Source organism: Arachis duranensis, chromosome 2 (assembly GCF_000817695.3).
Source record: "Arachis duranensis cultivar V14167 chromosome 2, aradu.V14167.gnm2.J7QH, whole genome shotgun sequence".
In the NCBI taxonomy this organism is placed as follows: Eukaryota; Viridiplantae; Streptophyta; class Magnoliopsida; order Fabales; family Fabaceae; genus Arachis; species Arachis duranensis.
The window spans coordinates 73,733,884-73,748,241 of record NC_029773.3 but is presented as its reverse complement, the minus strand read 5'-3'; the positions used below and the strand labels follow the sequence as shown (position 1 = coordinate 73,748,241).

The following is a 14,358-nucleotide window of genomic DNA, read 5'->3' as shown; positions in this document are numbered from 1 at the left end:
GGTGATGCCCTACATACAGCTTGCCATGGAAAGGAGTAAGAAGGATTGAGGGAAGAAGTAGGAAAGTAGAAAAAGAAAGGGCACAGTATCTCCATACGCTTATCTGAAATTCCCACCATTAATTTACATAAGTATTTCTATCCCTTTATTTTATTTATCTTTTAAATATCTGATCCAATTACATTTGACTCTACCTGACTGGGATTTACAAGATGACCATAGCTTGCTTCATACCAACAATCTCCATGGGATCGACCCTTACTCACGTAAGGTATTACTTGGACGACCCAGTGCACTTGCTGGTTAGTTGTGCGAAGTTGTGAACCATGGTATTGGCACCAGATTTTTGGCGCCATTGCCAAGGAAAGAAAGAGCAATGAATTTTACAAAATACATAAACATATGAATCACAATTTCGTCCACCACTGTGTTAACCACAAGTTTATGCAAATACGGAGCCTTAAACCTCCTTAAGAAGTTGGACCCGATTTGCCTAATGCAGAACATGTGCCACGCTCTTGGTGGTGACCATGCACCGTTACTACGAGCTATTGCTGCGTCGATGGAGTTATGGCAATCAGAAATAATGCCGACGCCATCAATGGTAACAACATATCTCCGCAAGTTGGTAAGGAAAAACTCCCACACGTCTGCCGTCTCACCCTCGACTATTACAAATGCAACAGGTACAATGTTTTGATTCCCATCTTGTGCAACGGCAACTAGAAGTGCACCTTTATATTTTCTGTACAGGAGTGTGCCATCAACCTGCACCAGTGGCTTGCAATGTCGGAAGGCTACTATACATGGATAGAAACTCCAAAAACGCGATGAAAAACTCTTACACCTTGAACCTCCTCACTCTCACGGTAAACAGGGAGCGTCTTTATCTGGACACAAGACCTCGGAATCTTTGCAGTCATTGCTTTCAACCATACCGGCAGAGTCTGGTATGAAACTTCCCAATCACTAAAAACTTTTGCGACCGATTTCTTCTTTGCCAACCAAGCCTTGCGGTAACTAACAGTGTAGTTGAACCTGGATTAAACTTCTGCAATAATAGACTTCACTTTTATCGACGGGTCTACTTCGACCAACGGCCTAATGACATCTGCAATTGTGTCTGAGTCCAACTTGGCATGATCTTGTGAGATCGTGCCCATGGTGCACGTGTGTTTACCATTATATCTCCTGATCTCCCAACAAGCTTTTTTTCGAATCAAGCTAGCTCGAATAAGCCAGTCACACCCGGCATCATAACCCTTGCATTTCGCATAGAATGTCTGCGGCTCAGACTCATACACAGTGTAATCAACTCCTCTAGAGATAGTGTAGCTTTTGATTGCAGATATCACCGACTCTCTAGAGCTAAATTCCATTCCGATACTAAACTCACCATCTTCCGCCGCAACGTTGCCTTCACCTACAACATGCGCACCACCATTACACAAACAAGGCAAATAAAATGCACACTAATGGTAACTTGAATTAATAATCATAACATACCCTTAGTCGCATACTCAGAAAATTTCGGGACATGCATGGCTTTGAGATCTAGAGTTTGCATAAAAGATAGAACACCAAACGGGTGCCGGCTTACAATCGAGGCTGCTTCATTCTGCATCACCGGATTGCCTGCCAAGTCTCTGTCATCGTTTTCGTCATCGACTTCATAGTTGGCTTCGAACTTCTCTTCACTATCGTTGTTATCTTCTTCCCAATCTAGGTCCCCGCACTCATCAGCATCGACCTCCTCGCCGGCCACGTCCAGGCTCGAATGCTGTTTGAACTCAACGTACAGCTCTATTATCGGTATGTGAAATCGGATTTGTTGATAAATACAAAACATCTGCTGCATGCTGGCGTCATCCGTGATGGGCATTATTTGAAACTGTATCAGCCCACCAAATACTTGTACAGGATTCCTATATAAAATATTGTTCACCCTTTTCGAAATGTGATTTTGTATGTTATCACAAAGACCATTTTGCAACTCTATAAAACTCATCGTACACGGTATAGCAAATGACAACGGACATTGACAAACAAAACTCACTCCTTTGTGTGTGTTTGGTATAATATCACTATACACTCGCAAATTTGCAATACCTTCCATAACTCGATTTTTTTACACCAAAAAATTCAGAACTGTTACATATATGAAAGAAAGAAGAAAAGGAGGAGTAGAAGTGGAATGAAGTATTTTGAATGAATCTCGCTTCGTATTTATAGGCTGGGTTCCTGCTTAAAATATTTTTTTAACAAACGCAGCCTGCGTTTTTGGCTTTTCGAAAAAAATTTCTGACGCATAAAAAATGCAACTTGCGTTTTATTTGTTCAATAAAAAAAGACTGCCAAACTAAAAAAAACGTAAACTACGTTTTATTATTTCAAAAAAAAAATAACATACTGCCCTCATTAAACGTAGGTTGCATTTGGGCTCAATCAAAATTTTAAAAAAATTTGAAAACCATTAAAACAATAAAACGCAACCTGCGTTTATCTAAATTGCTGAACCAAAAAAAAAGAAAAAAAAACAAATATAAAACGTAGCTTATGTTTTTTCTCTGACATCGTACCAGTAGAATTTCTTTCCACTCTTCCATTTCATTGCACATCACGTTTCTTGTTTCCATATAGGAAAAAATCAGCCATACCTAAATGAGTTTCATAAATATTATAAACCCTAAACACGTTTTGGATTAATTTTCTTTTAAAGCATGTATTTGTAAATCCTAAACACTTCATATATGTTTTTAATTTTGTAATCCCTTATTATTATTATTTTTTGGACGGTATTATGGTCCAGTTTAGATAAATAATTTAATTAAGTTTCTTTTTAAAAAATAACTTAAACAATATATGCTTATATTAAAAGTAGTTTATAAATAAGTTATTTTATATTTATTTTTTAGTTCTAAAAGTGTTTATTTTAAAAGAAATGTGATAAAAAAAATTTCTATTATGAGAGAAGTCATTTTTTTAACTTCTCTATAAGCACTTAAATAACTTCTTAAAAAATTATAATTTAATTTTAAAAATTATATCAGACATTAATATTACTATTTTTCATAAGTGAAAAAAGTTCAAAAAAAAAATAATTTTTAAAATTTTTCGAACGCCCTTATATATCTGGCTCATTTTTTTCATTATGGATTTAGTATAGGTGTTGTCTGATAAAATGGATGCATGAGAAATATTTTCACTGCTATGGAAGTTAATCAAAACGTGGGTTACGTTTAGGTTTGTTTTAATTTATTTTATTTTATTGTTTTGAGAGAAAAGGACAAACGCAGCATGCGTTTTGTTTTTTCATAACGTTTTATTTTTTTTAATTTCCTTTAACTCAATCGTAGGCCACGTTTTGTCAGAAATTAATTAATGAATGGGGAAAAAATGGTGATGTTCAAGTATATTGTTGCATGGCATGTAATACTGGAATGTGGATTTGCAAGTGGCAGGAAAAGCAAAACGCAGGAAACGTTTAGCCTGCATGAGGAATTCTGAAAGCTATTAGCATGCTGCAAAACGCAGGATGCGTTTTGAAGGGGAGTAGCTCCAACAAGCGAAACGTGTCCCTGTGCCCCCTGCATGCAGACCAAGACTGCTTTTTTGACCGCATTGGAGAAGCAAAACGGAAGATGCGTTTTGAAGCTGTCAGGGAAAAATGTAGGTTGCGTTTTGAAGGCTCCCCTGCTGCATGCACGACACGTGTTCAGGACATCAGTTCCAGGGGCTATAAACGCGAGTGCAATGTAAAACGCAGGAAGAAAATTTTGTAAAGTGAAAGGCTTGTTGAGAGAGAGAGGCAATGGTGAGGGGTACCCTTGGAGGCTTCCTAGTGGTTTAGTGAGGAAGAAGAAGAGGAAAACGGGGCTAGTTAGAGTGAAGACCATCATTTGAAAAATGGTTCGTGATTTTACTAAACCTGAAGATCACATTATTGAATATTTGGATCATCCTCAATGGGTAAGTAAATTTTTTATTTTAATATATATTTATTTAAATTTTGTTTGTAATTAGTACTGTGGTTAGTAATATTACTATTACTAATATTATGTTATTATTTATTTCTCATAACCGTTTAATTTTTTTGGTAGTATTATAATTATTATGTTATTATTATTATTGTTATTATTATTATTAACAGTGAAAGTGGCCACAGTCGCAGTGTCGTTGCGCAAGATTAACAGTGTAAATGGTACCATCTTGCATTTCGCGGACCACAAACATCTCGTTGCGCCTGTCGAACCGGTTGACCACAATGTTTCCTGCACGTCGGAAGCTTTCTTCAACTCTCTTCGTTGCAAATTCTGAATACGTGAATCCGTTGCGGAGATGGTCATGAGCCTCAGTACTCTTCCGAGTGAACAGCTCATTCAGCCGATAGAAAGTTGACTTGACAAGGGCAGTCACAGGAAGGTTGCGTGCACCCTTCAGGACAGAATTTATACACTCTACCAAGTTTGTTGTCATATGTCCCCAATGATGACCACCATCGAATGCCAACACCCATCTCTCAACATCGATCTCATCGCACCATTGAGTATATGCATCACCCTGCTCTTTAAACCTTTGGTAGTTTTTGTTGTACTCCTGCTCCGTCCTAGAATAGCCTGTTGAACAAACCATTTAATTATAAGTAGGTGCCACAAATTTACTATGAATAGAACCATAATAGCAAGTTGAAATACCTGTGTTGACCACGAGTTTATGCAAATATGGAGCCTTGAACCTCCTTAAGAAGTTGGACCCGATGTGCCTGATGCAGTACATATGCCACGCCCTTGGTGGTGACCATGCACCGTTACTGCGAGCTATTGCAGCATCGATGGAAGTATGGCGGTCAGAAATAATACCCACACCATCAATGGTAACAACATATCTCCGCAAATTGGTTAGGAAAAACTCCCACGCGTCTGCTGTCTCGCCCTTGACAATCGCAAATGCAATAGGCACAATGTTTTGATTCCCATCCTGTGCAACAGCTACCAGAAGTGCACCTTTATATTTTCCGTACAGGTGCGTGCCATCAACCTGCACCAGTGGCTTGCAGTGTCTGAATGCTACAATACACGGATAGAAGCTCCAAAAAATGCGGTGCAAAACTCTTACACCTTGAACCTCCTCACTCTCACGGTAAACAGGGAGCGTTTTAATTTGAACACGAGACCTTGGCATCTTCACTGTCATTGCTTTCAACCACACTGGCAGAGTCTGGTAAGAAACTTCCCAATCACCAAAAACTTTTTCGACAGCTTTCTGCTTTGCCAACCAAGCCTTGCGGTAACTCACAGTGTAGTTGAACCTGCCTTGAACTTCTGCAATAACGGACTTCACCTTTATCGAGGGGTCTGCTTCGACCAACGGCCTAATGGCATCTGCAATTGTGTGGCATGATCTTGTGAAATCGTGCCCATGGTGCACGTGTGCTTCCCATTGTATCTCCTGATCTCCCAACAAGCTTTTTTTCGAATCAAGCTAGCTCGGATAAGCCAGTCGCACCCTGCACCATACCCCTTGCATTTCGCATAGAATGTCTGCGGCTCAGGCTCATACACAGTGTAATCAACTCTTCTAGAGATGGTGTAGCTTTTGATTGCAGATATCACTGACTCTCTCGAACCATCTTCTATTCCGACACTAAACTCGCCATCTTCCGTCGCAACGTTGCCTTCACCTACGACGTGCGCACCAGCATCAGTTTCAGACAAGGCAAATTATTTAAGCACTACAGGAAACTTGAGTTAATAATCATAACATACCCGTATTCGCATACTCAGGAAATTCCGGGGCATGCATGACTTCGAGATCTAGAGTCTGCATAAAAGACGGAACACCAAACGGGTGTTGGCTTACAACGGCATTCGCTTCATTTTGCACCGCTGGATTGCCTGCCAAGTCTCCGTCATCGTTTTCGTCATCGACTTTATAGTTAGCTTCGAATTCCTCTTCGCTATCATTATTATCTTCTTCCCAATCTATATCCCCGAACTCATCAACATTGACCTCCTCGCCGACCGTACTCATCCTCGATTGCTGTTCAAACTCAACGTACAGCTCTATCATCGGCACTTGAGATCGGGTTTGTTGATAAATATAAAACATCTGCTGCATACTGGCATCGTCAGTGATGGGCATTATTTGAAACTGTATTAGCCCACCAAATACTTGCACAGGACTTCTGTATAAAAGATTGCTCACCCTTTTGAAAATGTGGCTTTGAATGTTATTACAAAGACCATTTTGCAACTCGACAAAACTCATGGTACATGAAATGGCAAATGACAATGGACATTCACAAACAAAGGTCACTCCTTCATGTGTGTTTGTTATAACCTCACCATTATAATATACTCGCAAGTTTGCAACGCTTTCCATAACTTCAGCCTCGACTAACTCTATTTTTTTGACACAGTTATCTGGCAAAAAAACACCCTATTGAGGACTTTATGAAAGAAAAACCAAGAGGAGAAGTGAAGATGAAGAAAAACGAAATCGGACTTCGTATTTATAGGCAAACTTGTGGATTTAAATATTATTATGTGCACAAAACACATGCTGCATTTTTGGACTTCCAAGAAAAAGTTTCTGACACTGACAAAATGCAACCTGTGTTTTGTGGGTTTCAAAAAAAAATTCAGCCTTTTCAGGTGCAAAAAAAAATTCAGCCTTTTCAAAAAAATTTTCTATTCTTGTTGTTTATTTGCAAATTGTTGTTGTGTATTGTTGTCTTTGAGTTGCTGTGTTGTTCTTCTAATTTGCTAAATTGAAATTGTTGTGATTTTTGAGATTGGGATTATCCTTGTTTCTTGTTTCTTAAGGTTAGTTCATAAGAAATTTCTTCAGGTTAGTTTATATTTGGTTGGTTGGTTAAGTTTGTTTCAAAGATGGAAATATCTTGATGTTAATTACTTTGTGTGCTTAGGTTTTTAATTATGCTTTTGGTACTATCATCATGGAGAACATTAGTAGGGGATCAAGTAGTACTTCTACTTTATTAGCATATAAGCATCTAATTTGGCTCAGATGGGACAATAGCTGCTTAATTAGATTAGAGTTAGTATTATGATTATTAATTTTCACTCTCATCAACAATGAGATTAGAGTTAGATTCAAAATATATTTAAATAAATACCTTAGTTATTTAATTTTTGAGTTTGTATTTTGATCAAATCATAAGATTTTGATAACATTTCATGTAGTGCTTTAAATTTAGAAGACGTTTTAAGATTGATTGGTCTGGTTTTCAGAACCTTGGTTACAATTGTTTTGCTATGATGCTATTGAATACCTTTTTATACACTACGCACACCGCCTTGTCCATCAAGTGATAGCTTTTACCTCCTTTGTGGTCTCTTGGTCGAATCTAATCTTATGTCATCAAAATTAGCCAGGAAGCTTAATGTAGCAGTAATCACAATTACTTCTAGGCTATCTCTATCTTTCTTTTTTGATGCCCTTCCAAGCTTGTATCGTTCTTGTTGGCATTCCCTCCCATGCTTCTCTTACTGTTTCTATCAGCAAGTTTTAGTGCAAACAGATTTGTATGTTTATTATTCTTAGTATTAATAAATAGTTATTGAGCAGAAGAGGGAACCATCGATGTTCACCAATGACCAGAGACAACAAGAGCGAACTGGAAAATATGGAAGTCCTAGATTTCAATACCTTCAGGTGCTTCTCTCATCATCTTTTTCTTTTCAACTTCTGTTGCTTTTATTATTATAACAGCAACAACGACGGCAAAACAAAAACAAATAATAATCATGTACAACTATTTTAGACACAAGTATTTTCGTTGATAGATGACACTTGTTTCAGGAACTGGTGTCTCAGTTTCAGAACACAACTGATGAAGGTATAATTTTTTTTCATTTATTTTTAGATGTTTTATTTGATAATTTAGTAATGTTTGAAACACTCTTTTCAACTGCATTTGTAAAGACACATTTGTCTTCTAGAGTTCTAGATTGCTGAAACTTTTTCATATTCTTTTTCCCACCTTAACAGAAACAAAAGAGAGGATTCTGGCAAATTTGGCCAACTTCGCTTATGATCCTTACAATTATAACTTGTTGCGACAGGTATGGAGCCAAAGAATTGTATATTTTGTACTTTGTAACTTTCTTTAATATCGATGCATGCATTGTTCCGTTTGTAACTTCTGTTTTACCCAATTTGACACATGAGCAGCTTAATGTTTTGGAACTCTTCCTGGACTGCATGACTGAACCCAATGAAAAACTTGTAGACTTTGGTGTTGGAGGCATCTGCAATTCTTGTGCTGGTAAAATGCTAGTTGTTTTGCTCCTGTTTTGTAAACTTCTATTTTAAAGAATTTTATTCATGATAACAGCCTTTTGAATTGATTTATTTATTTTAGATCAGGCAAATGTTGCAGTTGTAAGTAAGTTTGGTGGCATACCTCTTATCATTCAATGTCTATCAAGCCCAGTCAGGAACACTGTAAGGATAAGAAACTTTCTTGAGTTTGTTTTGCTTGACCACCTCATGATTTTGTTTTGGCTCTTTAGTTCAACTTGTGAATGCTATAAGCCAAAGGGACATGTAAAGCGAGAATCTTAAAATTGTTTTTGACACAATAATCTTTCCCCTAGTTTATGTTATATATGCGCATGATTCATATTTGTTACTCTATCTTTGAAATTTAGGCTCTCTTATTGTCTTCTGTGTATCAGAAGAAATAACTTTGAATGAATTTTCATAGGATGTTAGATTCTCTAGAATGTATATACCTTTATACCTGTTAAACTTGCTTACTAATAACTTGTTCTCAAAATTACCTAGTAACTGCTGAGTAAATCATGTATCTTTATTGACCTTTACATTCTTAATTTTCTTCATATTATGATTCAATGTATCACTGAGTAATTACCGTTTGATATTTAGGTAAATTATGCACTTGGAGCACTTTATTATGTGTGTAATGAATCTAACAAGGAAGAGATTTTAAAGCCAGAAGTTGTTGATGCCATCAAGAGGTATGCAGCAGCTGAAGAAGTTAGTGCAAGCTTCAGTAATCTAGCTAAAGCTTTCCTAGACAAACATCTATCTGAGAACTAGAGTTTACTATTCAATATCAGAGAGACTATCCTGTATAAGGTTATTTTCTGACTTATAACTTAATTATTCTACAATGCTCACTTCGGTTTAAGTTCAATTAGCATTTATTCAAATTATATGGTCTTGTGATCAACATTATTTACTTGATAACAGTTGAGATTTTGAAAGGAAAGGAAAAGAAGGGAATGGCTTGAAATATTGGGTTTAGTGGGATATAAAGCTGAAAAAAAAAAAAAAAAAAATAAATAAATAAATAAAAGAAAATAAAAGAGAAAATAAAAGAAAGAAGTAAATAAGGAGAAAGGATAGTGGGTATGAATTTCTGGATCCTTTTATTTTTGGAATGGTTCGGCTGTAGAAGGCTGGGTATAGGCCGAAATTACTCATGTTTTATTGAGACCCATTGCATGCAAAGAAAAAATGAATTTAGCATTTGAAATTAATTTATATATAACCAGGAATAGTTGACACAATTTTTGGAATAAATTTACTTAGATGAAATTCCAATATATCAATTGTAAACATGAGAAAATAAAATTAAGCTATGAATGCTTAAAAAATTCAAATTGTTTACGATTTGAACATAAAAAGTCAGTTAATGTAGTAATTAATAGATAGCATAGTTGGTAACTTTTTTTCTATTATTTAATAGATGAATAATATTTATTCCTTGTGTCAATATTTATTTTGCAGTAAAAAAAATTAATAATTTCATTCATATATAGAAAAATATGGTTCAATTTGGTAATTAAGTAATTGATATTTCAGCACTTTGGATTATTCAGCTCACCTGTGAGCTCATGAGAGGTTGAATTTCTTTCTCTTTTGCTTAAATTAATATTTTTTCATCTTATTTTGGGTTACATCCTCGGTAACTATGTTATTTTTCAGCACATTCTATCTATATGTACAGCCCACATTGTGCCAACTAGATCAATACCAAAAAATCATCAAACTAGCCAAATATCCCAAAAAAAAGCCCACTTTACTAATAACGATTAAACACTTCAGATTAGTCATAACTAACCACTACAATTAGGGAATGAATGTTCTCGATTGTTAAAAAAAAAAATTGAGTATAAAGTGTGATCTCTAATCCTTCATTGTTCTCTCTCATTTATTTTTGGTCTCACTTATAAAATAAATAGTAAAAAATCACACTTTACTCTCTCAATTGTTTAAAAAAATTGATAGGATCAATTTTCCTACAATTTCAAAACATCCACAGTAATGTGTCTGTCATAGCAGGTTCTGCTGTGTCCCCACTTCTGCAGTCCCCACACGTGGCCACATAGCAAAATGCCACCATACTTTCATCACATGAAAAAGCAACTTAGCTTCATCACCAGAGCACAACCCCCTAAAATTAAAACATATCAAAAATATTAAAAATATAATTGAAACAAATTTAACAGAAATTATTTTCTATATGGAGAAAGTAATGATGTTTTCTTCAAATATTGAGGTTTGGGGTGATTTTCAGAATTGTGGAGCCATTAAAATGCTGGCCAACACGAAGATCCCATGTTGTTCACCACGCAGCTTGCGTGCTGACGTGTTGTCCATGTAAGGGGGCAAAAGATAAGAGACAAGAGGCAACCATACATACTTAGCTTAACCTTATTCCATGTAAGAGACAATCATACATACTCAACTCATCAAGCGAAGGTGTCTTCATCCAAGGATCACGTAGGCCAACCATGCAGCACGCATGATGCGAGTTGAGGACGCTACGACACGTGCATGCCACCAAGGCAGCACGCAGGTTGCGTGTTGGTGGCGCTCCGCCATCTGGCCACCATGCAGCAGCACGCGAGTTGCGTGTTGATGTCGCTGTGCCACTTGTCTAGCATGCAGCAGCACGCGGGATGCGTGTTGTCCCGTGTCGGCATGCAGGAGGCAGGCCTCCCTCCGGGAACAAGCGTTATTAATGGTGGGAGGGGAGGTTGGTAGCGTGTCCGTCTATATTAAGAGGGTGGTGGAGCTCATTGCTCATGTATTATTGGGAGGTGGTGGAGTTGGAGATTTAAGGTTGCCTTTCATTGTTGAGGGAGATGAGGGTGGGGTTTTCGCTCATTGAGACTTAGGATTTTGAATTAGTTTTAAGGTTGAGAGTGAGATTAGAATACTCAAAATGATACGTAATTATATGTCTCTTGAAGATCATGTGGTCAATTATTTAGGACATCCAAATTATGCAAATTTGTTATTTTTGTTTAATGTACTAGTATTTACTTGGTTAACATTAATTTAGTAGTTTATTATTATTTATTTGGGTATTATTATTCTAAGTGTAGTGTTAAATATTAATATAAATTATAATTAATGTTAATTTTTTTCAAAATTAATATATATTTATTATTATTTATTAGAATATGGTATTTTATATTTTGTAAACATATATTTTGCTAGCCAATAATATATAGTTATATGTTATAGTGAAACTAACAAAAAATATAAATGTGAGTAATAAGAAGTTATCAATTTATTCATATTGCTATTTATTAAATTAATTTCTTTTGTGGTTGAACTTTATCAGGCTAATAGGAATCTTTTGTCCCGTAAGCTTGACCAATCAGAGACGTGGCATCCGGATGTTGAGCAATCTTTACGGACCACCGGATTTTACCAGCTCTTGAGAATTGTGTGATCAGAGGACATTCCGCGATGCTAGCTGCTCTTGTGGAAAGGTGGCGGCCGGAGACACATATGTTTGTAATGCCAGTGGTGAGGTTACAGTGACACTGGAGGACGTGTTATACATATTCACCTACCAATCGACGGAGAGGTTGTAACTGGTTGGACCAATAGCAGTCATGACTTCTTTATCACGCAGAGCCTTGCAATATTCAGCAGCGAACCCCAAGTGAGCAGTTCCTCCAAGAATTACATAAATCTTTCATGAGTTCGCCATATTAGAGACACACACCCTTTGGACACATGGGAGTTTGTTATGCGCTATGTTAGGTGTCACATCTTCTGTCTGCTGGGTACCACACTCTTCATGGATAAGTTGACGGCATATGCCCACTCAAAGTATCTACCACTGCTCCAAAACTTTTATCAGATTGGCAGTTACAGTTGGGGATCAGTTTGTCTAACGCACCTTTATAGGTCACTGTGTCGTGCATCACGGTACGACTGTAAGGAAATGGATAGCCCACTTGATTTGTTGTTTGCTTGGGTGTGGGAGCGTATGCCGTGTAATGGATAGCCCAATTGATTTGTTGTTTGCTTGGGTGTGGGAGCGTATGCCGTGGCTGGCGCCGATTCCCCGACACCGGCTTGTGCCGGCTGAGATACCGGTGGCACGTAGGAAACCATCATTATTTTATTAGAATTTAACGTGTATGTTATTTATGGATTACTGGCAAGATTTAATTCAAACTATGTGAATAATTTTCTATGTTGCAGATAGAGTCATCATCCACGGGTCCAAAAATTGGTGAGATATGACTCAAGTGCGTCTATTAGGCACGCAATTGACTTTATGGAGGAGGTGAGTATGGGTTTAGAGGTTTGTTGTTATGATTTACAGTATTATTAATAATCTAATGCTCCTCGAATCATTTTGCAGTTTGTCGTATGTCGACATCATCATTCTTGCAGACCTATACACACACCTTAATGTTTGTGACACGGTGGGGCCATTGGTGTCGTTCGAGTGTGTCGAATGGCTTCCTGCGGACCGAGTGGTTTGCCAATACGGATATGCACAGTCCCCCCTCTGGCAATACAAGCCATACCAGTTGACACGCACTGCATTACTCTTCGGGGAGTACAGCACCATGACTAGCACGGGATTCATGACGAATGGATACAACAATGGGGTAACCACTGCAACAGTCATCTGCGAGATCGGGGTTTACGACCAATTTTCGACTTCACCCCGTCTGCCGATTACCGGAGTTTGTACTGTGGATCATACAAAATGTACTTAAGGCTGTCGGCATTCATTCATTAGAACCCACCATAGTATCCATCGCAGCAGCTACCTCAGCAGCCACCGCCTCAGCCTTATGCAGTGTTTTAGCCATTTTCGTATCATCGCTCATGGCCATCTCATAGGCTGATGAGTCCATATTTGATGATATATTTTGACTCAAATTGGATGGATTCTAGCACATGAACTCACACTTAAGCACTCAAATAGCATACTTTTGTATTATCTCCCTAATTTGGACATAAATGTGGAAACATGCTCTTTTGCACTTATTTTGACTAATTTTATTCCGTTTACCTTCCATTCGATACCTTGATGTTATTTGTGAGTGATTTTAGATGAATAAGGTAGAAATGGCTTGGTGGGAATGGAAGAGGAGCATGCATTTGGGAGAAAGCATGAAGAAAACAAAGGAGGAGAGCTCAGCCATACGTGCGTGCGCACAAGAATGCGTGCGTGCGCACAAGAATGCGTGCGTACGTACAGAAGGAATCAGCATGCGTGCGTGCGCACAACTACCCGTGCGTACGCACAAGAACCCAAGCAGAGCGAATCCAGAGCATCGCAAAAGTGTGCGTGCGCACAACCATCTTTGCGTACGCACAAGTGGAAATTTGGTGAAGTGTGCGGACGCACACACCTATGCGTCCGCACAGGTCCTAGTGCGTGCCTTCATTAAAAATGCACGTGCACTCGCGATTTAAGGCTCTTTTTGGCCCATTTCTGAAGGCCTGAGGCTGGTTCAAGAGGCTATATTAAGGAGGCAACAACACATAGCAAAGAGAGCCTTCTTAGAAGAGGAAAAACACATTTTAGGAGTAGTTTTAGGGTAGTTAGCTTAGGTTTTTTCTCTAGTTCATTAGGGTTTTAATTAGGTTTTCAATGTAGAATTTTATAGTTCAAGTCTTGCTTTTGGATTTTTGCAATTTACATTGTAAGTATTTCTTTAATTGTCTCTTTCAATTACATTACTTGTTCTACACTTTCTTATATTTCCATTTCTCTTGTCAATATTTATTTTGCCTTGCAATTTTGGATTTCTAGTTATTTAATTTGATGTTTGATGGCTTTTATATGTTTGTTGAGTTGTTTTTATTGCTTTTGATCATTTATGGTTCATAGCTTTCATTAATTTACCAATTTTGCCATGTTTTATGATTATGCCCATTAGGTGTTTGATGAAATGCCAATCTTAGTTTTGGAGTAATTTCCATTCGGGCTCGCAGACACTCCCCTATTCTCAATAGCACAACCATCTCTTGGGGACTACGATATCATCCATCGATTCCTTGATAGCGGTGGTCCTGGTCTTGATGATGCCTACATCC

At 37.6% G+C, this 14,358-nt stretch overlaps 3 protein-coding genes across 3 annotated transcripts; 2 read left to right on the top strand and 1 right to left on the bottom strand.

Annotated features, from left to right (window-relative positions):
• Positions 1-4,143: 4,143 nt before the first annotated feature.
• LOC107474918 (uncharacterized) lies at positions 4,144-6,267 on the bottom strand. The gene is made up of 4 exons (XM_016094563.1): positions 5,766-6,267; positions 5,513-5,680; positions 4,695-5,381; positions 4,144-4,616 (listed from the first exon to the last, which is right to left on the bottom strand). Exons 1-4 carry the CDS (start codon positions 6,265-6,267, stop codon positions 4,144-4,146), a joined length of 1,830 nt encoding a protein of 609 aa, XP_015950049.1.
• Positions 6,268-7,250: 983 nt separating this feature from the next.
• On the top strand, positions 7,251-9,203 carry LOC107474943 (uncharacterized). Its single transcript, XM_016094586.3, has 6 exons — positions 7,251-7,677; positions 7,825-7,861; positions 8,014-8,087; positions 8,197-8,290; positions 8,387-8,469; positions 8,914-9,203. The coding sequence occupies exons 1-6, from the start codon at positions 7,606-7,608 to the stop codon at positions 9,085-9,087; spliced, it is 534 nt and encodes a 177-aa protein (XP_015950072.1). The 5' UTR covers positions 7,251-7,605; the 3' UTR covers positions 9,088-9,203.
• A 2,437-nt stretch (positions 9,204-11,640) lies between these two features.
• LOC107474917 (uncharacterized) lies at positions 11,641-13,195 on the top strand. The gene is made up of 3 exons (XM_052257525.1): positions 11,641-12,222; positions 12,502-12,586; positions 12,665-13,195. Exons 2-3 carry the CDS (start codon positions 12,540-12,542, stop codon positions 13,026-13,028), a joined length of 411 nt encoding a protein of 136 aa, XP_052113485.1. The 5' UTR covers positions 11,641-12,222; positions 12,502-12,539; the 3' UTR covers positions 13,029-13,195.
• Positions 13,196-14,358: the final 1,163 nt, after the last annotated feature.

Bases quoted from the DNA above. Each gene is read 5' to 3' on its own strand.
- LOC107474918 (XM_016094563.1), bottom strand. From the start codon at position 6,267: ATGAGTTTTGTCGAGTTGCAAAATGGTCTTTGTAATAACATTCAAAGC. The intron at 5,382-5,512 runs GTGCAGGGTGCG...ACACAATTGCAG, and splicing joins TGCGAAATGCAAGGGGTATG to ATGCCATTAGGCCGTTGGTC. The intron at 4,617-4,694 runs GTATTTCAACTT...TTTGTTCAACAG, and splicing joins TAAACTCGTGGTCAACACAG to GCTATTCTAGGACGGAGCAG.
- LOC107474943 (XM_016094586.3), top strand. From the start codon at position 7,606: ATGTTCACCAATGACCAGAGACAACAAGAGCGAACTGGAAAATATGGA. The intron at 7,678-7,824 runs GTGCTTCTCTCA...CACTTGTTTCAG, and splicing joins CTAGATTTCAATACCTTCAG to GAACTGGTGTCTCAGTTTCA. The intron at 7,862-8,013 runs GTATAATTTTTT...CCACCTTAACAG, and splicing joins TCAGAACACAACTGATGAAG to AAACAAAAGAGAGGATTCTG.
- LOC107474917 (XM_052257525.1), top strand. From the start codon at position 12,540: ATGACTCAAGTGCGTCTATTAGGCACGCAATTGACTTTATGGAGGAG. The intron at 12,587-12,664 runs GTGAGTATGGGT...ATCATTTTGCAG, and splicing joins CAATTGACTTTATGGAGGAG to TTTGTCGTATGTCGACATCA.